This window comes from Varanus komodoensis, unplaced genomic scaffold (genome assembly GCF_004798865.1).
Source record: "Varanus komodoensis strain SLA01 unplaced genomic scaffold, ASM479886v1 scaffold3, whole genome shotgun sequence".
In the NCBI taxonomy this organism is placed as follows: Eukaryota; Metazoa; Chordata; class Lepidosauria; order Squamata; family Varanidae; genus Varanus; species Varanus komodoensis.
The window spans coordinates 46,399,636-46,426,306 of record NW_025335761.1 but is presented as its reverse complement, the minus strand read 5'-3'; the positions used below and the strand labels follow the sequence as shown (position 1 = coordinate 46,426,306).

Below are 26,671 nucleotides of genomic sequence, written 5' to 3'. Positions count from 1 at the left end.
GAGGAGGAAGGGTGTAAGGCTGGGCATGCCTCATGAGTCATGTGCTATGAGCAGCCATAATATAAATTATGGAAGATTCTTTAAGCAGCTCTGCCACTGAAGAATATGGAGCCCTAAATATGCATGGAATGTTCTACTGGTCATGCTATGAAGACTCATGAGAATGGAATTTCATGAAACTTTTCATGGAATGTTCTACTGGTCATGTTATGAGTGATGGATGAGAATGAAGAAGAGGAAGAGGAGGAGGAAAAAGATGATGGCAAACTCCAGCAGGTGAATACTCTTTTTCTTGAGTGGAAAAAGATGACTGTCTTGTCATCCAAAGGGCCAATACTTCCAATGAGACAAGGAGTAAGATGCATTCCAATCACACAGACAGGCTAGAAACAAGATACTGTTCCTTGCAGAAGTATTTGCCCCCTTTGACTTTGCCACATATTTGTGTTACAGCCTGAAACTGAAATCGGTTTTTTGGGCATGGCTGCCACTTGATGTAAAGAATACCATCCTCACCATGAAGTGTGGTGGTGGCAGAATCATTACCATGAGGAAGGTTTTCTTCTGCAAGGACTGTGGAACTGGCTGGGATTGAAGGTGAGATGGTAAGAGCCAAACACAGGGCGATTCTGGAGGAAAACCTGTACGTCTGCAAGGGACCAGGGGCTGGGCAGAGTTTAAACCGCAAACACACAGCCAAAGTAATGCTGGAGTGGTTTAAGAATCTGGATGTCTTAGAATCGCCTAATCAAACCCCAAACCCCAAGCTGGTTGATTTGTGGCAAGAGGTGTGTTCACCGAAGGTCCCCAGCCAACCTGACAAAGCTGGAGTAGCTCTGCTACGAAGAATGGGCAAACCAGGCACGAACCAGCTGAGCAAAGCTGATACTTACGCAAGAAGGCTCGCAGCTGTAGCTGCTGCCAAAGGTGCTTCTACCAAGTATTGACTAAAGGGGGCAAATCTTCATCCAATCATCCAGTGTCTGTTTATTTACTTAGTTTTTGTCTCAGAATAAAAATATTTTGCATCTTCACAGTATTGAATATCTTAGGTGGTAGCAATGTCAAAAAAAAAAAAAAAATCCACTTCAGTTCCAGGTTGTAACACAAAAGAATGCGGATGAGGCAAAGGTGCAGCGGGCAGGGGGAGAATGCCTTTGTAAGGCACTGTAATAAGTAGAGGATAAGGGGACAAAAGACTTATGGCCATTAACATTCTTAATGCGTGTTCATGTGTCCCTGGTCAGGCTCAGACATGCTCCTTTTGCACGTCCTGATAATCAGCCACATGCGATAACTGAACGTGCACTGAGATCATTTCAATGCAAACAACAGCTATGCATCTGCACAGAGCAACCGTCATCTCCTGCTTATCTGATATTTTCTGACATTAAATGTTTTTCATAATACTATCTGTGTCCCTCCAGGAAGTGGAGTGGGTCTCTGCCTGGCATCATGAGGAAAAGACAAAATGAGCTAAACAAAGGCCCCACATCTTTCTGAGGAGCCTCACCATTGCCCAGATCAGCTCTGTGCAAGGCACCAAAATGTCACCAACAACAGATTTAATGTCAGTGGTGTAAAGGGAAAGCCACTCAGCAAAAGGACAGATAAGGGATCCGTGCCTGCTGGGTCTCTTCCTGGAAAGCTGGTGTCTGTGATAAACTGCTGGTAAAGGCTTCAGGGATAAGTGGGGCTGGGGGAGCAGAGCCCGTTCGATGCAGGTTTGGGAACAGAAAGAAAGAAAGGGTCCTGGCAACAAGATGGTAGTCCAGTGAGAAAGGCCTCTGCTAGCTGGTGGATCTCTGTGAGGGCATCAAAGGGACTTTCAGTCTGAACGGTCTCTGACCACCTAGAGGTGCTCTTTATTTATCAGATGTATATCCAACCCTTTTCTTATAATAAACTCAAAGTGGCTTACATCATTCTCCTCCTGCTCACCATCTTATCTGCACAACACCCTGTGAGGTAGGCTGGGCCGAGAGTCTGCAACTGGCCCAGAGTTACCCTGCTGGCTCCATGGCCTTAGTGTCAAAATCTCCCTGATATTCAAGATGAGAACATAAGAAGAGCCATGCTGGATCAGGCCAAAAGCCTTTTGAGCCCAGCATTCTGTTCAAGTGGTGGCCACAAGCAGGACAGGAGCACAATCACACATTCCCACTTGTGTTTGTCAACAAATAGGATACAGAGCATTCATCTCTGACTCTGTGACTGGGAAGGATTTCAGCAAAGATGTTGAGGGATTTGGAGGCCATCTCTATAAGGAAAACTTGAGGGAGCTGTGTATGTTCAGTATGGAGAAGAGGCATTTAAGAGGGGACACGACTGCCATCTTCAAATACCTGAAGGGATGTAACATCCTTGGTTAAAGGGAGCAGAAGGCTATCTATGACTACCAGTATTGATGGCTATAGGCTACTTCCAGTATCAGAGGCAATATGCCTATGCACAATTGCTGGGGAACGTGGGATAGGAGGCACTCATATCTTACTTGTGGGATTCTGTGGGCAGTTGTTCTGCCACTATGTGAACACAGTACAGGATGAAATGAACCACTGGTCTGATCAAGCATGGCTTTCCTTAAGCTCCCTGATGAAAGAGCAAATGGTTTTCATCACTCCAGAGAGCATGATCCAAACCAATTACAAGGGAGAAGATTCCCACTGAACATTAGGAGGAAAGTCCTGATGGTACAAGCTATTCAACAGTGAAGCAGATTGCCTTGGAAGATGGTGGACTCTTATTTACTGGAGGGTTTTAAGCAGAGGTTGGATGGCCACCTATCAGGGACGATGATTCAGTATAAAGGGTTTTCATATGCTAACATAAGCTAACATAAGCAGCCTCTGGGGAGAACATCTACATCTCCTGTTTAGATACATTCACCCCACACCCTTGGACTTCTTTAATTCAAACTGGGAAGCTCAAGAATTAACATCTATTTGCTTCTGAAGCCTATGATATTGACCATGACACAGTGTGTGACCATATTGTGACTCAGCAGACAATCTGTTGTCATTAATTATCAGAGAAAAGTTGTTGGCAAGGAGGAGGTGGATTCTAATCCATATGCAGCACCCAATGATGCCCATGACTAACAGGACCTACTCTAGTATGACAAGAACCTGGTGGTCCTTGAAGCAACCACAAATGAGCCAAAATGCTGGTTTCCAGAATAGGGCAGGTCAGCAATACTGGCAGAGGTTCCACCAACTTGTCCTCCTCTGGAAATGAATGTCACCTTCCTGTTGAGCAAGTGGTCAGTCCCACGCTGGCAACAGAACAGGTGGAAGTGCAGCAGAGGTAGACACTGCCCTTGCGGTATACTTACGTTATTAATGTACTTAAAATTATTTCTAGGGCCACATACGCTCTGGCCACAAATCTGTTCCCACAAATAATCAACAGGAGAAGTGAGAAAAGAAGAACATCTCTCTACCTAGCAACTGCACCCGAGAAACTGGTCCAGCTAACCCACCACAATTGACCCTCAGATGCCTTTTGCTTTTTTAAACATCTGTTTTAAACTGTTTTGGACAGCCTGAGACATCTTGCTTACGGTGAAACCTTCCACCTGGCCATGGAATTAGACAAAGAATAGGACTCCTTTCCAGGAGCCATTCAGCCCTACTGGGTGGTCCCACCAATACAGCTGATTCCAGGAGCTTCCCTGTGAGTGAGGGGGCACTCCACCTGCCAGCTGCAAATTATACACCAACCCAAACTTCCCCATCTCCCATTATAGTAAAAACCGATAAAGTTACATTTATTTGTCTTGGTGTCTGTGCCACTACTGATACTCATAATGATGAGTAATGGGGTTCCAACTATAAATGTCAGAAATACTTGTTATTCAGCCTACATTGAATGGCATTAATACAAACATTTTTAGCTCCCATACTGCTATCTTTGTCATCTCAAGAAGCTCCCTGTGTCACTGTGTGTCTCCCACAGCTAGAATGTTAGAGTTTTATATAGAAATATACGTATTTCACCCCAGCCTTCTCACTGTGACAGGCCATTTCTTGTGCTCAATTAGACTTTTCACTTCCTGTCCCTGGATAAACGCCTCCTTCTAGCAGCCTGCCTGTGCTACAAAGCACTTACTCATGGTGTGTCCATGCCGCTCCTTGTTTTGCCATGGCCTGTCTGTGCTTGGCTTCCCTGGCTCTGCCACCTTTCCCCAGGTCCTGAGTCCCAGCCAGCTTCGCCATAGGTGGTTCTCCCTCTGCCTCTGCCACCCCACATTTTAGCCTCACAACAACCCCATGGGGAAAGCTAGGCTGAGAAAATGACTGAACTATGTGTTTTAGGGTTGATCAGGCATTTTAATCCAGCTTTCTTTTGGCATTTTAACCACTGCACCATACTGTCTCCCCAAGAGGCAGTAACTGAAACCTGTGGGGTGTGCGTCTCTGCTGGAACACGGGATTGCCAATTAACTTTGTCTCCACTTTTCTCATTCCATGCTGGGCTTTGTAGGGCCACTCCGGCCAGGCATGACTGAGATTTGGGTGACCAGTCATCAAGACCAGAGAGTGCACTGTGAGGCTGAGTGCAAGATCTGGCTGGATTCCTGACAAGCAGGCAGCAGGAGTGTAGCTTTAGCAGGAGTCTGACATGGGCCAAACTACATGTCAGAAATCTGCCACAGTTTCTAAGAAATGTTCGAACCACAAAGCACAACTGGTGGGGACTCAGGAGCCAAGGAATGGCGAACAGGGACTGGGAAGCAAAGCAGTGGCAGGTCATAGCAAAACACTGGATGAAGCATAGCAGTTTTCTTTATCTTTGTGTAAGCATATCCTGCCCCAATCTGAGTGGGAACCAAGTTGCTGCAGGAAAGTGGTGCATGTGTGAAATCTCCTACCCACATTTTTCCTCCAAATCTCTCTGCTGCAGTGGGGAAGATACATGGGGGAGCAAGGAACTTGTCTGCAGTCAATGCATGCTTTTTCAGGGGAAAGGGGTGAGGAAGATTTTAAAGAAAACCTCTCAGAGTGTTATGGTTCTCCTCTGAATTAGGGCTGTGCGAACTTCCGTAAAGATAAAAACGGTCACACATCGCTCTGTGTGATTACTCAAATGTTTAGTTTGGCCCTGAGGGTCCAATTACACAACAATAACTGAGTCACAAGGGAACATGACAGATGTTTTACTCAACTGAAAATAGGTATGGGGGATAATATTCATAGGGACCATAAAGCAAGGCAAGGGGAGATTTAATCCTTTCTCCATCTGAAAGCCTAACAAAACCCCACCCCAGCCTCCACCAAGGAAGGCTATAAAGCAGAACAAAATGCAGCGAGTGACCCAAAAGGAACTTTGTAGAAGCTTCTCTGCCTTGCTTGAAGGTCAGGATTTTCATTAGGCTTCAGGCTGGGGGAGATGGGTGAGATACCCTTTGCTTGCATGCTGTGATCCCAATGAAAACCACCCCCGCCACACACTTAGTTTTTAAAATCTGACATATCATCTAGGGATGCATTTTGCCCCTTGTGACACTGGATGCGCCCTCTGGTCACCCTGCAGGAAGAGGGGCATGCAAGGTGGGGTCTTGTTTGGCAGTGAAAGGACTGGGTGCTGTTACGTCAGTGAGTGTCCCAACACTGCTGGAATGCCTCCTGCATCTACCGCACTCGGCCTGGTGAAGGCGAGCCCACCCTGGCTGCACTGGAGTCCAAAGAAGAAGTCAGAGACACCAAAAGATGGAGCCTCATTGCTAGCTGGTGTTTCTCTTCTGTGTGGGGGTGTGGAGTCCCAAGCCATGCCAGGGCTCCAGTGTTGAACTTCCTAAGGGCCATATTCCATTTTGGAGAAACACCTGAGCAATTTCTCCCAGCAACTAAGCTGTGGGAGAGTCATTTCCATCATTTAGAATAGGAGCAAAACTGTACCAAGGCTGGGGGAGCACCGAATGATTGGTGCTTGAGGGAAATGGGGCAGGGGTAAGAAGGGAGCAGGGCCCTATGGGGAGCCCCAGAAAGCCAGATTAGAACCCCAGGAGGGCCATATATGGCCCCTGGGCCCTAGATTCTGCATCCCTGCAGTACTTCCATTTTGTGCAGTAAACCCAGCCTCCACTGCCCTCTTTAAAAATGTATCAAGATTTGTGCTGTATTCTCTCTGAATTAATGAACGACCTGAATCAAAATAATGTGCAAACCTCACCTCTTTCCTTTAGCCTGTACCATCTTCCCCCTTCCTCCAGCTTCTTCCCTTAACACTGATATCATAATAGCTGTTTTTAGGGAAATTCTATAGCTGGTGTAATTTAGAACTTCAGCACAGCTTCTACTTGTCTGGCAACTGCTTATTTTCTCTGCCTAACGTGCCCATCTTTATGAGAAGCGGCAGCTCACAGAAACGCATGCCCAAACACGGCAGTGCCAGGCGCGTCAGGGTGGGGGGGTGGGGGGGAGGGAGGGAGAAGCTGTCCATCATGTGGAACTGTGCATGACCCCAGGAGCAAGTTCGCGGAGCTCTGCATTGTGCCGTGGGCCAGCCCAGTCACTTTACTTTCAGCTACTTGTCATTTCGACATGATTAAGTGGCAGCGATTGCCAGCACTGTCATTCTGCCGAGAAGACAGACACTGCCAAGCGGCTGTCTTTAGAAACTGTGTGTGTCTTGTGAACAACATCTGCTGGGTGCTTCCAGTCCAACTTAGTGAATCTGTTGGGCCCAACACGGAGGAGGTGTATGACCAGGGCACTATTTTTAAAGAACATGGGGAACTTTCAAATGAATCATTTTGGGAGAGGTGGGAGGCAAAGCAGTTTTAAATTTTCCATCTTTGGGCAATGTTTTCCAGATGCATTCACTTGCTGTATATGCCCTGCACTACTTGCTATGAGAGAGCAGTGAATTTGAGAGATTCTACAGAATTCTGAGAGAGATCCTACAGTTCACAATTAGTTTATGCAGGGCTCTGGACCAAACCTTGGTGAATCCCCTAAGAACCAGGAATGCACCATCGATAAAAACAATCACTCCCTCTGCAGGTATGTACTGATTGTTGCAGATCATCAAGCCTGGGAAAAATTTCTTTCAGGGAAGCATTTTTCTTTTAGGATGGTCACCTTCTCAAAGGGTTTGGTTTTCTTTTTAAGAACAGTGCAATGCAATACTTGTCCGCTCAGAAGTGGGAAATGCTTCCAAGCAAGAACCCACATGAGTTATAGTGGATTTAGTTGATGAACTAAATTTGACCAATTTGCATAAATTTACATATAAAGCTAAAAACAATAATTCAGAAGTGAAGAAAGGATACTTGTGGAATTGAGGATGTACACATGGGCTGTAAGAGAAAAGCCGTTCTTTAAGAAGACGTTCCCCCTTCTTGCCCACACAGCACTCTTTCATTTCGCACAGCTTTACCATTTTGGCATGAAATCCTGCAGGCAGAACCCACTGTTTTTTCACTCTACTTTGGCTGGTTGCTTTTGGCCTTATGAGGAAGGATCTAAATCAAACATACAAGGCTGGAGGTGAGGGGAAAACCTGGCCTGGCAGAAGAACATGGGAAATGAATCTAGGTATCTTGGTTGATCGGAAGTTGAACATGTGCCAGCAGTGAGATGCAGCTGCTAAAAAAAGCTTACATAATTTAAGGTGACATTAACAGAAGCACAGTGTCCATATCACAGAAAATAATTGTGCTTCCTTAGACATCCTCATAAATGGAGGCTGGTGCTCCAGTGTCAGTGCAGCAATAGATTCATGTTTGGCAGCAGTCTGAACCTTTAAGGAGCTGTCCATGGTGCTGACCCTAAATTTGGAGGTTCTGCTCTATGGACCACTTCTTTGAAGTTGCAGCCAAAAAGCCAGAGTGAATAAACCAGACTCTGCAGCCCCCACTGCTTCTTACCCAGCGTGGGACTAGGATTGCCAGTGCATGAGGGAGCTGCCAGCTCTCATGTGACCCTGTCTCCAGTCCCAGAGCCTTTCCGGTTTTCGGGGCTTAATGCCTACCGCAGGGTTTCCACCCTACCTATGTAGGCCCTCCACTGAACCTGATTTTTCTCAAGCAGTATAATTAGACTTGTTACCTTACGTCTGCCCCTATCCCTCTCAGCTTGCTCACTAGAATTCCCCACTGAATTTGAAATGGTTGGGTTCTCGATGACTGCCTGGCTTATCCCCGAGTCCTTTGGACTTGGCATTTCAGCTGCAAGATCTAGCCCCTCCTCCAGTTGTGTATCAGAATCCAACTCAACAACCTTTGGCTATTGGAAGAGCAGGTTTAATTCCTCACATCCCATGTGCGCCCAACAGATGATAGAGGGTTGTTCTCCCCCTCGGTCCTCCAGCCAGTATTCCAGTGTCTCTCAGGGCACACCCAATCTCATTTCTCCCATCATTGCTCCAATCACAACCTGTTTTAGTTTACTGATGTGTTTGCATTTTATTGCTGGAAGATCAAAAAGCATGATCAGAGTTGCATTCAGTTTCAGTCCCTGAAATGGCTTTCACTGGCAGTGGCAAGAGTATCTTGCTACTTTTGCTGAGTGGCTTAGTAGCTGATCCCATAAGACATGATGAAATTGGTCTGCTGGGTTTGGATGACTCAGCAAACCACAATGCATTGAACAACCTCTAGAATAAGCCATAGGTTGCAAGGGTCACTTGCTACCAAAAAGCAAGCCACCCTGTGGAAAGCAGCCTGGATTCAGACAACAAAGCAACTCATCATAGCAGGTTACCCACGATGGATTGATGTGTCATCCAAACTCAGTCATGGTTATTTATCCAAAGTGGCTTGGATCAATATCCAACACAGCAGCAGCAGCACAATTGTCCACAACAGTTTCACTCCCGTATGATGAGGAGCCATATGTGGTGACACTAATTTGTCATATCAACAAGTGTGGAGATTCTGGGCAATGCTGGGCAGGACCAGCCTCTTGGGCTGCAATGTCAATCCAGCTGATTCAGGCAATGGAATTTAGTTAGAGAATGGAAGCCAGGAACTGATATCTGACTGGTGCAGCAAGACTTCAAGAAAACGTTCTCTGTAGCTGGGGAGGGAGAATGCAGTAAAATCTTTGACGGTTTCGCTGGCACTGGGCCACTGATGGCACTGAGGATGCAAACAATCACCGTGAAACCATTTTTCAAGGGAGGGAGGGAAAGATAATTTGTTTTATACCTGGACCAAGAGCAGCAGGTTTGTATCTGGCAAAGGAGACTTGAGCTTCAGAGCCTGCAGTAACTCCAAGATGACACTGCGGGATAAGTAGAATTTATCCCGTTCCTAAAACAAAATTAATCCATCAGTGTCAGTCAGGCTTGCACAGTTCACCAATCCCAACCCTTTCTAGTATGAATAGCTGGAGAGGTAGACAGAGAGATGTACACCCACACGGGCACATGTGTGCACACGCATGCGGACACAGGCTGGGATCCCGAGTTGGCCTTTGCTGGACTCCAGTCCAGTGGGGCAAGGGAGGCAGTGTTCACCAGTTCCGCCTTTGCCCAGCAGCCCCATGTTGGGTCCCCTCTCCAGTATAGATTGGTACTGGAAGATGGGACTCCAGCAGGAATTGGTGCAAACTGCATCCTGCTTCCGCTACTGGGCACAACCTCTGAGACGAGTTCTGCACACAGGAATGCTGGCTCTAAGTCATAGCATACAAATGAGGAAGTCAAACCAAACTAAAGTTGAAAGAAGAACAAAAACAGTGAGGTCTATGTTTTGCCTCACAGAACACAAACATCTTAAGTACTCCCAGGGGAACCATGCCCTACCACAGCCAAATCCCTTCTCGGTGTGTTTATGCATCTGTCCACATTCCACAGTCCCTATTCCCTAAAGGAGAGAGAATTTGGATCCCACAAGGCAAGGGAAGTTTCTATTGTAGAGGACTGTGGCAATGACATCTGCTGTTCTGTTCCATTGAACATTTTATTCCTGGCACACAGGCAGAGGAAGAGCTGGGAAGATGCATCTTCCCCCCACCTTACAGACAAACTAATTTGCTCTCCTGTGATATATACTCCAGATGTCCCTACAGTTTATAGATCTGGATACTTCTCAGATGAAGACAATTATTCTCTCTTATATTCTGGGAGAGATGACAACCTAATGAGGCATGCTTAATATAGTTATTGATAACACAGATATAGCAGAAGCACTGTAAATGGCAAGCCACAAAATAAAAACCCTGAAATCAAAGCAGATGTGGGAATGCAAGCACTCTCTTATTCACACCATATTTTCTTCTATAGTTGCAAAGAGGCCAAAAATAAGGGAACAAAATCAAATTCTGCAACGAAAATTAAATGCCTTCATTTATTGGTGCAAATATATTATGTATAATCCATTCTGTTTCCAAAATTTTGGTTTCCTCAGATTTGAGAACAATGAATGGTAGAGCAGAGGAAGAATAGAAATTTAGCTGTGTGGTCAGAAAGGGAGATGCTAGAGGAACCTAAAGGGCTGAAGGGGACATTAATGCATAGAATGTGTCCTGCCCTGAATAGAAACGCACACGGCACTTTCTGTATCTTCTGTGGTCTTTGCTTTCATGGTTTGAACATTTCTTCCATAACCATGAGGACACAAAACCCTGATCATAAAATAAATAAAATGAAAAGCTGAGGTTTCCAGTTCCAGTCAGTGCTACACTAGTATTGAGCCTCTTTTAATTTGAGGGTTGAGAGATTAATTTTGGAGAAGCTCTTGAAGCTCACATGTTCCAGTAATGGGTGGAGCTGAAGGCAAAAGCAAAAGCAAGGAGCCAAAAGCAAACAGGGCAGAGCAAAATACTACCACATTTTAGCTTAAAACTCTTCATATGGGTAACTAAGCCTTAGGTGAGACATTTCAGTCTTTTAGAATTTAAAAGAAATGTGCAAAAGCCAAAAAAAAAAAAATCAGGAAATGAACACAGGTTGATAGAAGGTGGGTGGCCATTCAGGAAATAGCAGGCAAAGACAGCTCTAGTTTACCATTTTGCTATAGTCCCACACCCTGTGCATTCCACACTCTGTCATGGACAACAATGTCTTAGAGTCAAGATCTGGGTTTGTTAATGCAACCTGCTGCAGTGCCCCCCATAAAATCACTGTTAATTCATCAGGCACACAGCCCTTTTTCAGTCATTGGGTTAAGAAGACAAGCTTCTTGGTGATCTTTAGCACTACAGTTGACTATATTAAAGTAAGCCTTGGAAGTAAGACTAAGAGAGAGAATACAATCCAGGAAGAAGGAATGGGCACTAGCATACACAAGACCCACAAATATGAAAACAAGGATTTGCAGCCATTCAGTTGAATGGCGGTACTGAGCAGGAGATCAGCTCGATACAAAAGCCACAACTGAATACTTTTATTTTATTCATCTATTTGCACCCAGCTTTTCTGCTTGGGGCCTCACAAAGCAGCTTGCCACAACTGGCAGCTAAGACAGAGGTCTAACTTCATGCACATATGCAGAGCCTTGGCAGATTAACATGTACTTTGGGCCTAGGGAGAGAGAAATTAAGAGAGAGACTAGGAGAGAATGAGACAGATTAAGAGGGGGAGGGAGACTATGAAAAACGAGAGAGATTGAGAGAGAGGAGGAAGAGCCTGTCAACTATGGCTCTAGCTTGACCAGCTATGCCAAAAAGAGATTTCTCAGCTACGCTGATCTAAAACATTAAAATAAAGCAATAATATTGCTGATTAACCAATAGCTAGCCTTATAAGCAGAACAAACACACATGAATTCTAGAAGGCCCCTGCAGCTGGAATCTGGTGTGGTCTCCTCCAGCAGAAGCTTAATGGATTTGCACCGACTGGCATGATCCTGCGTGCAGCACAGGTAGAAGGGGCAAACCACCTCGGATAACCTCTTTCACTGAGGGAGAAACAAGCCTCACCGTTTTAAGTGAGGATCCACCCTTGGGTCTTTATCAGCCTAGCATTCCACAGATACTGTTGCTAAAAAGGCTCATCTCAGAGGAGATGGCAGTCTCACCTGAGCAGGTGGAGCAGGGCCAATTTTAGGTGGGTCCACTCTGCCCCTCCGTTTGAGTCCCTCTGATTTCTATGAGAGTTAAATGTAAAACAGTTAATGGGGATGGAAAATAAGAATTTAAGAGATCCCTGCGGGATCATTCCCAAGGCCTGGCCCTGCATCCTGTTTCCTGCAGTGACCAAGCACATGCCTTTGGAAAGTCCACAGACAGCACAGGAGTGTGAAAGTCCTTGTCCACAGCGGTTGGCCAGAAACTAGAATTCCAGGGCAGGTTACCACTGCTTCCAGAGGCATCCTGTAGCCGCTTTCATATAGTAGAAGACATGGATAGCCCCGTCCTTCATGAATTTGCCTAATAAGAGCCATTGTAACATCTTGTTTACTTCGTCTGGGTTGTAAAGGTAAAAGGTAAAGGTTTCCCCATGACACTGAAGTCCAGTCATGTCTGACTCTTGGGGGTGGTGCTCATCTCCGTTTCCTAGCAGAGGGAGCCAGTGTTTGTCCGCAGACAATCTCCATGGTCATGTGGCCAGCATGACTAGACACCAAGATGGTACCTTTTTATCTACTTGCATTTGCATGCTTTCGAACTGCAAGGTTGGCAGGAGCTGGAACAAAGCACGGGAGCTCACTCCGTTGTGCGGATTTGAACTGTCAACCTTTCGATCAACCAGCCCAGCAGCTCAGCAGTTTAAACCACTGCACCACCCACAGATCCCTGTCTGAGTTGTACCTGTTGTAAATTATACCAGTTTAGATGTAGTGCCTGCATAGCTATACAGTGAGTGAGCATGTCAACTTGCCTTTGCTAAGCAGAAAAGGTAAGAGCCTGCAGTTGGATGGGTGACCACATGTGCAAGTGGAGTCAGGGGTTCAACTCAAGGGCCTTATAGGCCTCTTCCAACTCTGCTTTGCTTTGCTTCACTTCTCTTAACACAAGCTATGTCCAGGCAAAGCCAAAAGCATGTGTGAAATTCTGTTGGATTTTAATCTCACAGCATCATTGCCCAAATATGTGGCCCGTTTTATTCTGTTTATAAGATATAATCTACCCAAGCACAAGGCAGAGGAGGGATATCAGCTCCAAAACCCAAAACCTCTTTTCCCCAAAGAAGGATGGTACTGGTTGGCAGTGCTTAGCTTTGCAATGTGGGAGTGCCCCCGTTTTGCACATTCATTTTAAAAACCTGAAGAAATAAATTAAAGATCAGAAAGGACAAGGAGTCTGGTGGGTGCCAAGGAGGATTCCTGGGGCACAAGGGGCCCGCAGGTGCTATGCTGGACACCCCAGCAGTGGACAACACAGGGTAGATAGACAGGCAGATATTTTGCCCAGGCATAATGTGGCCTCCTATGTTCCTTTGCACTACTATCGAAACACTACCAGAGACATCATCTCTGCCTAAAGTTGCCACTCTGAGCCTCAGCTGGAGAAACCAACTTGCTCGGAATGCAACACATATGACATCCCTAGAGCCTTACTGTATGACTTCAGTGGAAGATCCTGAGGTCATTAATAGCACGGAGGAAAAGCTACTCTCAGTAGAAAGTGAGACAGGCAGTCAAAAAATATCACAAGGGTGACCTGAAGGGGCAGGGGAAGATAAGGAACTATCCAATTGACCTGGGAGCCTAGCCTTGTGGAGGCATGAAAAGCTTAAGATATCCCTGCCACTGGGGACTGTTAAAAATAGTTGGCTGCTTCTATAAAAAATGTGGGGTGATGGAGAGGATGTGTAGCTCCTGGGCAAAAGAGAGAAGTAGCACTACAGCAAGCTCTACTACACAAAAAGAGGCCCACGGAGAAGACTTCCACATGTGACAGATACAGGATGCCTCCTCCATGCTCTTTCCATGGGTCAGCATGCACCAGAAGGTCGCTGCTTTCAGCAAAGGCTCTGCAGTGAATTTTCTCCCTTAGCCTCCTGGGGACATGAAAAGCTGCCTTATTCAAGATCAGGCTATTTGCCAACCTAGCCTAATATTGTTGACTTTGCATATCAGCAGGTCTCCAATCCAGAAGGACCATCTGCTGCCTAGTCTTCCTAACCATGGAGATGCCAGGGATTAAGCCTGGAGTTCTCTGCATGGAAAGCTCAGCTATGGACCCTCCCCAACAGTCCTCAATACTTGTGGTATATATCAGTGAAGCCTGGTTCAAAGGAGTCATGAAAAGGATGAGCAGAGAAACCCGTGGTTCAAATCTCACCCCACTAGTGGCACCAAGCCAAGATGTCCTCCAGCAGCACCATCCTAATTTGGCTATTCTGCCGCCCTGCTTTCATACTCACCCCAACCCTTGTTGCTTGTTCATTAGCTCTCCACACCCCTCCACACATTCATCAAGCGGGTGGAAGGGAACAATGAGCAACCCAGATGGCCCCTCAAATGGAGTCCACCATTTCCTTCCCAGGAGGGAAGAAATGAGAATGGCAAACTGGAGCTTTACACCACAGTACCTGCCATCTGTTCAAAGGATGTTACACACACACAAAGGATATTGTGGCAGCCGCCTCCGCAAGCCCTGCAGGTTCTGAGCTCTTTGGGCTGCGAGACCTCAGTGCAGTGCCCCAGTGGGACTGCAGCACCTCAGACATGAACTCTCGGAACAGACTGCAGCAAGCCACAGTTCTCAGGTCTTTCACCTAATAGACCTGGCCTTCTTGACAAGGCCACTGTAGGAATGACTGAGATTTATGCATTGCATTTCATGTCTTCTCAGAGAAGCTCAGGACAGTGCTTGTGGCCCTCCTCCTGCCTGCTCTGCCCTCACCACCCCTGAGGTAGGTCAGGTAGCAAAGTGGTTACAGGCCCTAGACTGTACAGTGAGCTCCACAGCAGAGCTGAGATGTGAATCCAGCTTCTCCTCACTCTAGCTGGTACCATAAAGGCTACAACACCCTGGCTTCCAGAGGATCAGATATACTTCAGACATTTGTAATGTGCTATGAGAAACTTAAATCCCCCATTTCTTATTGACTGCAATAGCAATTTTTATGTTGTGTACAACTCAAGAGTCAAAGTGCATTCACCCACTCACACGGACGAGATAATCCCTGAAGAAGCAGGATTTCAAAACTGTGTTGTGCACATCATTTTCTGCAGGAATATGCCCATTCCACTTCTCCAGTATTCACCTCAAGTCTTTTTATTGTTACCCCAAGTCAATAAATGCAAACGGTTAGCATGTTAGATAGTTATTGTTTGCTGCACATACGCCTTGTAGTACTTCTTGCTTTCTCATGGAACGATCTCCAGACAAACAAAGAGGATAGGCATAATATTTGCACAGTCTCTCTTGAGTTTTAGTCAAAACCTGAGTTGTTCAAATTCATTGCTACAAATTTTAATTAGCAGATAATCAAAGAGTTTGCTTCAATTCCAGTTCTGCTGGAACAGGAAGGGTCAGAAAGCAAATCTCAAAATGTTTTGTACTTCAACTCCCATTCTGATCATTGACCATGTTGTCAGAAGCTTCTAGAAGTCATAACTTTCACGCACTCCTGCCAAAGAGAACAACATTGTGTCTCTGAGGGGTTGTGGTGTCCCTATTTCATATGATAGATTTTTTTCCAAGCACACACCCATTAATTACCTTTGTGAAAGCTCTGTGGCATAAACCACACAGTTCTACCAAATATGCCAAGGTGAAGACAGCATTCTGAATGACAAAGCTCAGCAGTTTTGAAAATGGCTCCAACAAACTCTGAAAGAGAAGGAAAATGGGGAAATGTTGATACATTTTCATCCTTCAGCAAAAGGAAGGCCTTTATCATAACAAAGGCTTCACTTCTTTTTTGTTTTTGTTTGGAGGATACGAGGTTGCAGTTGTCCAGACTGATTCATTCCAATGGCTGTACCCACAGATTTCTAGCCAGTGCCTTGAGCAAACTCCTGGAGACTGTTCCAGGGAAAAGCAGGAAACTTTTTCCTGGAATATCCCTAGGGAGAGTACAGGAAATTAGAATAGAAGTTTCTTTCTCAAAGACTACTTCTAACTACATGGATGATCTTAAACAACATGGAGAAAAACTCCTTGTAAGAATGGAAGATCCCCTGCTAGGTCAGAATGATGACCTATCTGGTCCAGGATTTGGCTCTCACAGAGTCCAATCTGATACCTCTGGAAGGTTCACAAACAGGACATAATCACAATTGTACGTTTCCCCATGATCTCCAGCAGCTGTTACTGGGTAGTAGCATGACTAGTAGCCATGAATGACCTAATCTGCTATGACTTTGTCTGACCCTCTTTTAGACCCTCTTTTTAGTGATGGTATCCGTCACTGCACCTTATGGTAGTACATTCCACAGAAAAGGCTAGGTACTGCGAAGGAATATTTGCTTTTGTTTGTCCTGACTCTCTCAGCATTTAGCTTCATAGAAAGACCCTGAGTCCTGGGGTTATGAGAGAAGGAAGGAAACGAAATCTCCTTATTCACTCACTCCACAGTGTGCATACTTTTTAAACCTGTAATGCTTTCTTCTAGGAATGGATTTTACAGGAAGCTGCAAATGCTCTTCTGGGTCAGAGTGTTTGTCTCACTACTCTGGCATTGTCTAGTTAACTAGCAGTGGTCCTCCAGGGACCCAAGTAGAGGGTCTCTTCCATCAGCCACTGACTGATCCTTCTAACTGGAGATGACCAAGACTGAATCCAAGGCTTCTACATTGAGAGGAAATGCTCCACTGTGGAGCTGCGGTTATTCCCCAATGCCCCAAATTGCAGTCATCCTTGTATTTCTAAGTCTAGTTCACTCAGGCATGATCATCATTTGGTATCTGCAGCATCAAGTACGATATGAGCCTGCCTGTATCTTAAAACTGTCATCTCAAGCTCAGCTTCATGTCCCTCTACCAAAGAAGTTAGGTTGGTGGGAACATGGGAAAAGGCCTTCACTGTGGTGGCACCCCATCTGTGGAACTCCCTTCCCAGGAGCATCAGATTGGTTCCCACACTGCTTGTGTTTCACTTGGCTTAGTTTTCTCTGACTGTTTATGAATTGAGTACTGCTTGTGCGTGTCATTGGGTTACTTTGCATTTCAGCTTTGAAATTAAGTACTGCAGGTTGCAGTTTTTTAAAAAGAAGTTTGTATCACACACCATCTTAAGAGCCTCTCATTAAAAAGTACTACAGAAATACTTTTAATTAGTGTAAACAACAGATGTTATGTATGATACTATATAGCATGAAAAGAAATTCATTAATAACGGACAAACAAACATAATCTGTAAGTGTGAAAAGAAATAAATAGAGAGCAGGTAGTGACTGATGACTGAGCCATTGCAAGGTAACCATTGAAGGCAAAACATTCATTGTCACTTCTCATTGGCCCAAATGCAATGCTTTTCAATAAAGTCTTTGCCCAGAGTTGGTTGCAAGCTGGCAAGTGAGCTGTGCACATTTGTGAGCCAGCCATGAGTTATTCAATAAACCAGGAATTAAAAGCCTTGGGAAAAACAGTCTCCTCTGTCCATTAATTAATGCTACGGCACCAGCCAGTCCATGCATGAGGGCCAAGAGCTGTACTTGATGCTACAGCTGGCCTACCTCCCTTCCCGCCCAGGCGCAGCTTGGCATCATCACCAAGCCTCTGCTGATACCAAAACACATGCAACTACCGAGATCCACTCCATACCACTGGCACCCACATCGGCTGAGCTGGGAGGCAAAGGCAGTCTGGGGGCAGCAGGCCTTGCCAGGGCCCTGGCATTTGCCCCAAAAGCTGTGTGCTGCCTGAAAGTTGTACTTGCTCTCGCCTCAACAGCCCCTTGGCCAGACTTGTGAATGGCAGAATGAGGCTCTAGGTAATTCTTCTGATGCTGACTTCTTTAAAAAAATAATAAATCCAACATATCCCTATATATCCTTAAGAAGATATAAACTCTCAACCACATAGTAAATGTAATCCCTCCCACATTTAATGTAACCTAAATTCTGAGAGCTTGGCACTGCACAATTTCGCTCAGCTATAATATTCTTCCTGCCAAAGAATAAAGAAAGAACTTCTAATAGTGATGAGAAACAGGAGAGGTTTAGACATCTTGGAGCTTACCCTGGCAGCACTGCTGGTGGGTATCTTCAGCAAGCAGATCATTATCCTTAAACTGGAATCTAAAGAACACTGGAGAGAAAATGGAGAAGATAGGAAAGAGTTAGAGAGCTTCTCTTTCAAAGAGTGCAAGCTCACGAAAACTTTCCTGCAAAGCTTTCCAAGATTTACTCTCCTGCTCATGTTTGGGGTTAGAGATGTGATACATTCCCATGGGTGCACATGACATTCTTGTCCATCCTGACTCCTGGCCAGGGCATGTGTCCTGGCTGACACCACCACATTAATAACATCCACCCCACCATGGAAACTAGGGACAGGGTTGCTGCCACTGACATGCCAGCATTGGCAAGCAAGGCATGTATGTGGGCCAGAAGCTGGACTGCTCTCCTCCCAGACTCCCAGCCCAATTGACCCTGCAGCAGTGCCGAGTGGCGTTCACAGCCCAGGCACATATCCTGGCTGGTACCACCTTGCTTATGACACAACCCAGGACGTTTCTGGACCCAGAGCTCTGTGTGGTACCACTGGCCCTGAAAGAAGCCACATTCTCTGCAGTGGTAGCACAGGGAGCCCGAAGGGACTGGGCCCTAGCATTTGGGCCATCACACCAGGTGCTTCCAGAGATATGGCTGGTATTTGCCAGGAAAAAGAAAAGGAAAAAACAATCAGGTACAATTTACTGCAGTTTCTTAATGTCTTCCCAATGGTATCATGTGCCTACTTTTAATTTAAAGTATACAAAGAACAGCTTTCCCTGAAGAGTGTAAAATCCATTAATACAATCCCAGTGGCAAAGCATCTTTTTCTTAACTTAGAAATGTATATGCATTTAGCCTGCTTCACAATTTAGCTTGCTTTAGCTTTCCCAAACCCACATACAAACCCTGAAGTCTCAGCTTCCATAACTTTACATCAGAGAAGGCAGTTGGAAATAATCTGTAAATATTGATCCAAAAGGCATACAGATAGGAGAAAATCCCCTTTTAGGTTACCCAGAAATCTAGGTCTCCCTTACACCTGGTCAGACATTTGGTCCATACTGACTGCCCAGGGCTCCCTGGGTTTTCAGGCAGGAATTTATCCTACACTCATCCAAAGATGCGGGGGTTCAACCTGGGATGGCTCATATGGTACCTTCAGAGGCAAGACACAAGGCAGCTTCGTAAAGAAGGTCTGGAACTGGTTGCTGATGGTGGTCCAGAGGTTGCTTGGGGAATCCATCGGCAAAGCTTCCATATAAGTGGCAATGTTCTCCAGGCAGCGCAACATGGCAGCACCTGCTGGCAAATTCTTTTTGGTGTTTAAGCCCTGTGGAGATAAATAGATAAGCCATTCAAGAATGGCATCAAAGGTTTAAGATGGGAAGGAGTATTTTCAGAACTTACGAGTAGTAAGGACTGTATCAAAAGACCAGAGTCTCACTTCCTCCCAGAATAAGTAGAAAAATGCATTGCTCTGTTCCACTAGTAATAGGGCATATATTAAACACTGACAGGAATAAAAGGAGGGGGAAAGATGTGGATATACAAGAACATATATCATGCATGGGGTTTCCCTTGAAGAGTGTGCAGAAGTTGAAACTTGTGCAAAATGCAGCAGGCAGACTAATATTTGAGACCAGAAAGTCTCAACACTGATTCTGGCCTGCTTCTGTTGGCTGCCTTTATAATTCTCAGTTTGTTTCAAGGTGCTGATTTTACCTATAAAACCTTAGTCAGTTTGGGACAATATTACCTGATGGAGCACTTCTCCCATGCAAAATCTACCTGGGCACTACACTCAACCTCTGAAGCCCTCCTCCAAGTGCTGCCTGTGAAGGAGAAGACCTCTCAGTGGAGGCCCCCAATTCTGGAACGATTTTCCCACTGAGGCCACAACTCTATCACCTTTGTGGCATCAGGTTAAGGCTGCCTCCTTCTCCCAGGCATTTAATAGGATTTAAGGGTATGAATGACGCAATGGCGCATATACAGTATGTCAGCTGGTTTGTTTAATTTGTACTAAAAGTATTGCAGCTGTTAAATTGTTTTTTAAATTTTATATATTGGAAAAATTTCATATATTTTAATTGTATCTGTGGTTTATATCTTTATGAATGGTTGCAAACTGCCTGGTGAGTTCTGGCTATAAGACATTTATAATATACATTCTCCATCAATTATGAAAGCATAAGAAAAGACCTACTGGAAGGTCTATAGGGGACAAATATGCTTTGTCCTCCAATTACAATTAGATGAGGATGTAGATCTGTGAATCCAGGGTCCTTTCAGTACGGCAGTAAAAGCTGTGCTCAACCTGTTGCAATCCAGATATCTGGGGCTACAGCTCCAGCATGCTATTGTTCATGCCAGCTGGGGCTGATGGGAGTTGATACTGAAAACATCTGGTAAGCTTAAGTTATGAGAACATAATTAGTGGCAATTTGGGAAGGTGCTAGAGGGAAAACACCATGAAAAAGCAACATGATGTTCACCCTCCATCAGGGATAGAAAATAGCTGTTGCTGAAGGCAGTCTGTCAAAGGCCACATGCTTGCATTCTCTCGCTTTCTCCTTCTGTCAACCCCTTTTCCCTCTTTCTGCCATTTTTCCTCTCTGAGATGCTCCTTCTTCATCCTCCGCCTCTTCCTCCCAGGGGAACAGACAGGTTGTTCTTGCCAGAGGTTTGATGAGACTCCTTGCAGTGGGACTCTGCACTCCATCTGAGGGGCACATGAAGGCCACATTCAGCCATGGGGCTGAGCTTTCCGCCCTTGCGTGGCACCAAGTGGCATGGTGTGAGTGGCTTGAGCTCCACCCTTGCAAGCACACACCTCAGGCCAGAGAAGACAGGCATGTCTGGTGGGATGCTCTAAGCGGGGAGGGAAGGCAACACAGATTGTGACAGTTAAATTGATGGTAGACTAACCTCCAAGAGCTGGCTCAAGGCAGCAATTGAGCTCAGCTCACTGAAATCCATAAGAGACGTGGCCAAGGTCCGTAAAAAGCCTCCATCTGCAAAAGAGACCATTTCTCACAACACTATTTCAGCACGGAGGTGATGGAGAATGGCAGGAACAAATCACAGGCACTGCACGTTACCTTTGATGTCACTCTGGAACAGCTGGGGGAATATCCCATTGGGAGCCAGCTGGTGGAAAACGCAACGGAGAAACTGCTTGGCCACTCCTGCAGCATTTCCTGGGATCATCATGCTGAAGGGCAAAGTAAGAAAGAGAAGCAGAGAGGGGGGCCGTAATCCTGCTATCCTAACTAATAATAAAAGAACAGAACATGGCCCACTTCCATCTGTTTTGTAAGAATTCCATCCCTGAGAAAATGTGCATGTTTAAACTTTTTTCAAGCCTTCATCCTGATATTTTCATTTCAAAGAACAAAACTGGCAACCCACAAATGGGTACTTTATAGCAGACTGGGGTGGGCATAAAGTGGATTGGGATCCAAAGGTAGATCGAGATCTTGGGGATCTCAAGCTGATCTGCAAAGGTCTCTAATTCCAAACTAATTCCCAACCAACTGCAAAGGTCTCTAATTCCCAAGTGGTCCACTCCCCAAAAGAAATGTGAGCAGTCTTTAATTAAATGAAAAGTTACAAAAGCCCTTTCCTGAAAACATTCATGAATTCATCATTCCTTCTTAGATGCTAGTCCATGTGAAGAGAAAATAATGTATGATGTAAGAATTAGCTTTATACTGCAATCTATGTTTTGATTGAAGATTTCCTAGGGTTCAGGGAGGTTTTCTGCATTTTTTTTCCAAAAGCAAATTACCACTAGCAAAAACAAAGCAAAAACTTGTCTTGATTGTACTGTACCTTTCTGCTTGATTGGTGCTTGAAGCCAATCTGGTGGGGAAAATGAGCCAGAAAAGAAAGAAAAAAGCCAGTGAAAGAAAAGTCTTCATTTTTAATGCAATGAAACAGTTGAAATAACTGAAATCATCAAAACAAGTCCCAGATAAAATGAATTTATAGCTCTGAAGGCTACATCACTGTGATAAAAGCTACCACTCTTTCCTTTGCTTTCCTTTGCTTTCCTTTCCTTTGGCTAAAATTTGCTAAAACAGTTGACTCTATTCATTTACCAGTATCACAACACTGGGGAAGAGGCACAGTTCAGTGGCACAGCACATGCCTTAGATGCAGAAGGATCCAGGTTCAACACCCAGCATCTCCAGATATCTATTTATTACATTTCCAGTCTGCCCAGGTAAGACTCTTACCTAAAACACTGGACAGCTGTTGCCAGTCAGTGTAAGCAATATTGAAACCAGTGGCCTGACTAAATATAAGGTGCCCACCCTGTTCTATAAGGTACCTGCACCTTACCTACTTCTCAGATAAAACTCTGCACCCATTAACAGGTCGATGCACACTTAATGTCAGAATATGGTATATGATACACTGACCATTCTCTTCTTCCTCTATGTCCTTTAAATTTGCAAAATGCTTACAGTGCTATTGGCAAAAACATGTTAGCCTTTCCTTCACAACATTCTGCATTATTATTCTCTGCATTTATTACTAACAGTGAATTCCCTTTCAGTTGAGTGGGTCTGCACATTACGACAACCCTGAGCTGTTGTTCATGACTGGAAGCCAGCTACATGTGGTTCCCACTGCCCAATCATTCCCGTTACAAGTGGGAGGAACTAGACAACTTGGTGGGGCTCCATTGTTTCTGAATTAGGCATCCTGGGTTTCTGGAGGAACAGACAATCCAGAACTAGAACCTGTGGTTAAAATCTGGGTTCCAGCTCTGGGTTGTCCCTGTTCCAGCAACCCAGAATTCTCAATTGGTACATCATGGTAACAACCCATATCTAGGTTTAGTCCTAGTGGGAATAACTGAGCAGTGGGGAAATAGTCTGGGTACTTGTGATATGTGAAATGGGCCACTGTGAGCCATTTCTTCACAGATGAAAGAAATGAAGAGAGTGGACAGAACTCTGTGGAAAAACCTCGTGCTTTATATGCAGAAGATCCTATGTTCAATCCCCCGTCTTCTCCAGGAAGGGCTAAAACAGAATTCTGCCTGAAAGTCCAGGGGGCTACTGCCAACCTCCAGTGGACCAGTGGTCCGACTCCGTATAAGGCAGCATCCCTTCTGTCTAAGGAAGGGAAGGAAGAAAAGCAAATGTGTACCTTCCTACAGACTGCATGATATCCAGCAACAACGGGGCAGCCAGATCTGGGCTGAGGTGAATAAATGTGGAGAGAACCACTATGGCCAGACCTAATGTTTCTTCATCGTACTCTTCCAGGATGGCTCCACAGTCATGGCACCTGGAAGGAAACAATGGAAATGAAATCTTGGCATTAAAGTCCACATTCAATTCCTGCAGTGATTGCAGTCATGAGGGATGGAGTGGAGGATTCCAAGAAAGGAAGCAAGTTCATTATTGCCCATCATTAAGAAGTTTGCTTTCAACTCCAACAAGTTGCTTTGGCCACAAAAGGGCAGGCAGCTCCTGCCGTGCCTAAAGACTACCGTGAGTGCTTTGCCAAATTCTGTAAAGTCTGATCTTGAGGGACATGTCAGATGCAGAAGAGATGAGGCAGAATATGGCAGGCCGTATAAAAGAGACAAACGGCACTGGGAAGCCAGTACCTCTCGGCCCAATGGGGATGCTTGGTTAATTTGATCAACCACTCACTAATGTCTCCAACAGATTGTGATATTTGAACTTAATGGGACTGTACAGGCAATTTGCCTCTTCCCTCTCTACAACAGCAGGAGAAAACGCCAGCAAGGTCATGAAAGTCAATCTCATTTAGCCCACTTCACTACCTGCTGCCAAAGCTTTTAGAAAACAACCAGACGAACTGGCTGAAATAAATTATCCTCATAGGATATTTGTCGTTCAGCCCGACACACATCATTCCATTTCTATCAAAAAATTATGCAACGCCCCATCCTTCCTGCAAACTATTTTTATTAATGGTTTTTGGAGGTGCTGTCTAATGGGTTGAGCACAAGATGAGACACCAGAAGATGCTAGTCACATTCTGTTGGAGTCAGTGCAATAAAAGAAGCAAGGCTTCTCTCATGAAAAGTGGTAGGATGGAAATGGAAGAGGTCCAAGAGATAGAACCTCCATGTTCAGAGGCAGTGCAGCTCAGGCTGCAAAATAGAGAAAGGAACAGAGGTATGCGTCTGTGTGCAGGTATGAAGAGAGAAAAAGAGAGAGCTTTTAAAAATCACTGAAACATCTGTCACTAACAAGCAACACTGGCCATGGTGGAGGTTACTTTTTATGACATCCCCTTAGGGAGTAATCCTATACACCCCAGACAGCATCTGAGGGACCAGATAATTGTCCAGAGGCTTGTCCAAAGGGGCAGTTGGAGATCTGACCCCCACTCACCCTCACCAGCAATGCAGAAAGAACCAATCTGGGTGACCTCTGAGGTCAGGAACTGCTTCCCCTCATCTCTACAAAAGTTTTCCATCTTCTAAGAAACTAACTGTGCTATAAAGAGTGGGGAAGCAGAGGGTTTATGGTACTGACCTCCCACTAGTGGATGGCAGCAGCTGGTACTCTACATTTCAAATTGGAAACAAGTTTATAGAATTAAAAATAACTTAATCATATTCTCAGCCTAAAATTTCCTTTCCTTTTATTTTAATGTGCACTCAGGATCCAGGAGGCATTCACTGAGTTTGCATTTTAATGCAAATGTACCAAATTTGCTCTTCCTGCACTGATTTACAACCTGCTCTTTCCAAATTGTGTGATGTTGCTCAGCAGTTTTAAAAATGTGCACGGGCATGGTCTATTAGGGAAAAGTGGTCCCCAAATTTGACACATTGGGGGAAATTGCATAGACATGAGTATAAAAATGCATACATTGGGAGAGTTTGCACAAAGAAAATGAATGAATGGTACCACTGACATTTTAAAGAATTGCAAAGTGATGTGGAAATGGGACACAATGAATAAGGTTGTAAAAACAAGAAATTGAGTGAACCTGAGACTGGCAGACTTACCCTCCCTAGCTTGGAATATCTCATTAGAGTCCCATGCCTCTACTCTCTTTCCATAGTACTGCCTTTTAAAAATTATTTATTATCCCACTTTTTTCTTACAGTGAACTCAGAGTGGCTTACATCATTCTCCTCCTCCTCCTGCTCTCAATCTTATCCCCACAACAACAACCCCTCTGAGGGCTGAGAGTCTGTGAGTGGCCCAAAGTCACCCAGTTGGCTGCATGGCTGAGCAGGGACTAGAACCCAGATTGCCTGAGTCCCAGTCCTATGCTCTGAACCACTACACCACACTGGCCGTCATGCCTGAAATGCTTGAAAACATCCATTTCAAGCTTGCATTGGAGGTTTTCCTTGTCGGAGTTTTTCCTTGTTCTTCCTCTATTCCTGCTTCCCTGCTCAGAGTAGGAAGGATGGATTAAGATAAGAAAACTGAGAAATAGCACAATTATGCTACAGGGAGGGCAGATCACTTGCATCAAAGGAGCTTAAAAATGCCCATTTACCATCTAGTTTTAACATTTAATAGAAGTATCTTCTAACTAGACTTCCTTCACAGGGAAGTGCCCATTTCAGGCTTTTTGCCCATTTCTGGTCTTAAAACCAGTCAGTGGTAATTGGAATCCATTGGCTCAGATGCAATTAAACCTTTAATTTGCGTCCTGTTCCTTCATCACACAGAAAAACATTTCCATAATTATACTTGCCTATCCATTGTTAGTCCCTTTTTCCTTACTTTAAAACTTTCAAGAAGTTTCCTAAAGATTCCAGTTTCAGTTCAGATACAGTCTCCTGTTCTGTTGCTGTAGTTCATGCCATCATTTCAAAATCAGCTCTTGCGTCTATTGCTTACATGACAAATCACCCAAATGAATATAAATGCGCTTACTTGTCCGTCATCATTGTAGGCTGGTCATCAATAAAATCTTCTGGTGCTGGTACAAACATGCTAGCAATACTAGGTGCAGATAGCAGGCTGGATTTTGTGGCACCTAAAAAGAGGAAAGGTCAGGAGGGAGGGAGGGAGGGAGGGACAAAAGAAAACAAAGGGGGTGGGGAGGAAGAGATCCTTGAATGCTGGATGTGATTTTTGCTTTTAAACAAAAATAATTCTTCCATCTGTGTAACCACATTCCTTTTTGAACAGTACCTGTGGATAATGCTAATAGTTCTGCTGACAAATTCTACTCAAAGAGATGGAACGTTTCTTAAATAATCAACGATCTTCCAGAAGATGCTTCTGCAGAAAATGCTGAAAGATTATCCCCACTGAAGAGCTGCATTTGAAATGGGTATGACATTTGATAGGACATGGACTTTTGATCACCTATGATATTCTTTATTTATTTATAGCATTTTTATGCCGCCCCCGTCGCAGAAAGCAGTGGTTAAAAAAACCTATTCTGGATATTGTTGTGTGCCATTAAGTCATCTTTGACTTATGGTGACCCTATGAATGAAAGCCCTCCAAAATGTCTTGTTTATGACAGTCGATTCAGCTCTTCCAAGTTCAAAGCTGTTACTTCATTTATGAATTCAATCCATTTCATATTTGATCTTCTCTTTTGTCTTCTGCCTTCAACTTTCCCTACCATGATTGCCTTCTCCAGAGAGACTTGCCTTCTCATGATGTATCTGAAGTATGGCAGCTGTAGTTTTCCC

At 44.8% G+C, this 26,671-nt stretch overlaps 1 protein-coding gene across 3 annotated transcripts in view; it reads right to left on the bottom strand.

Moving 5' to 3' along the window:
• The window catches only part of UNC79 (unc-79 homolog, NALCN channel complex subunit), a 157,606-nt gene that overhangs the window by 20,342 nt on the left and 110,593 nt on the right, over positions 1–26,671 (bottom strand). For all 3 annotated transcript variants that reach the window (XM_044436415.1, XM_044436416.1, XM_044436417.1), the window contains 9 exons: positions 25,899–26,001; positions 23,167–23,307; positions 21,838–21,867; positions 21,105–21,217; positions 20,932–21,017; positions 19,160–19,333; positions 18,026–18,094; positions 15,564–15,674; positions 9,155–9,259 (listed from right to left, as the gene is read on the bottom strand). In XM_044436415.1, coding sequence (XP_044292350.1) covers positions 9,155–9,259; positions 15,564–15,674; positions 18,026–18,094; positions 19,160–19,333; positions 20,932–21,017; positions 21,105–21,217; positions 21,838–21,867; positions 23,167–23,307; positions 25,899–26,001 — 932 coding nt within the window. The remainder of the gene's footprint in view (positions 1–9,154; positions 9,260–15,563; positions 15,675–18,025; positions 18,095–19,159; positions 19,334–20,931; positions 21,018–21,104; positions 21,218–21,837; positions 21,868–23,166; positions 23,308–25,898; positions 26,002–26,671) is intronic.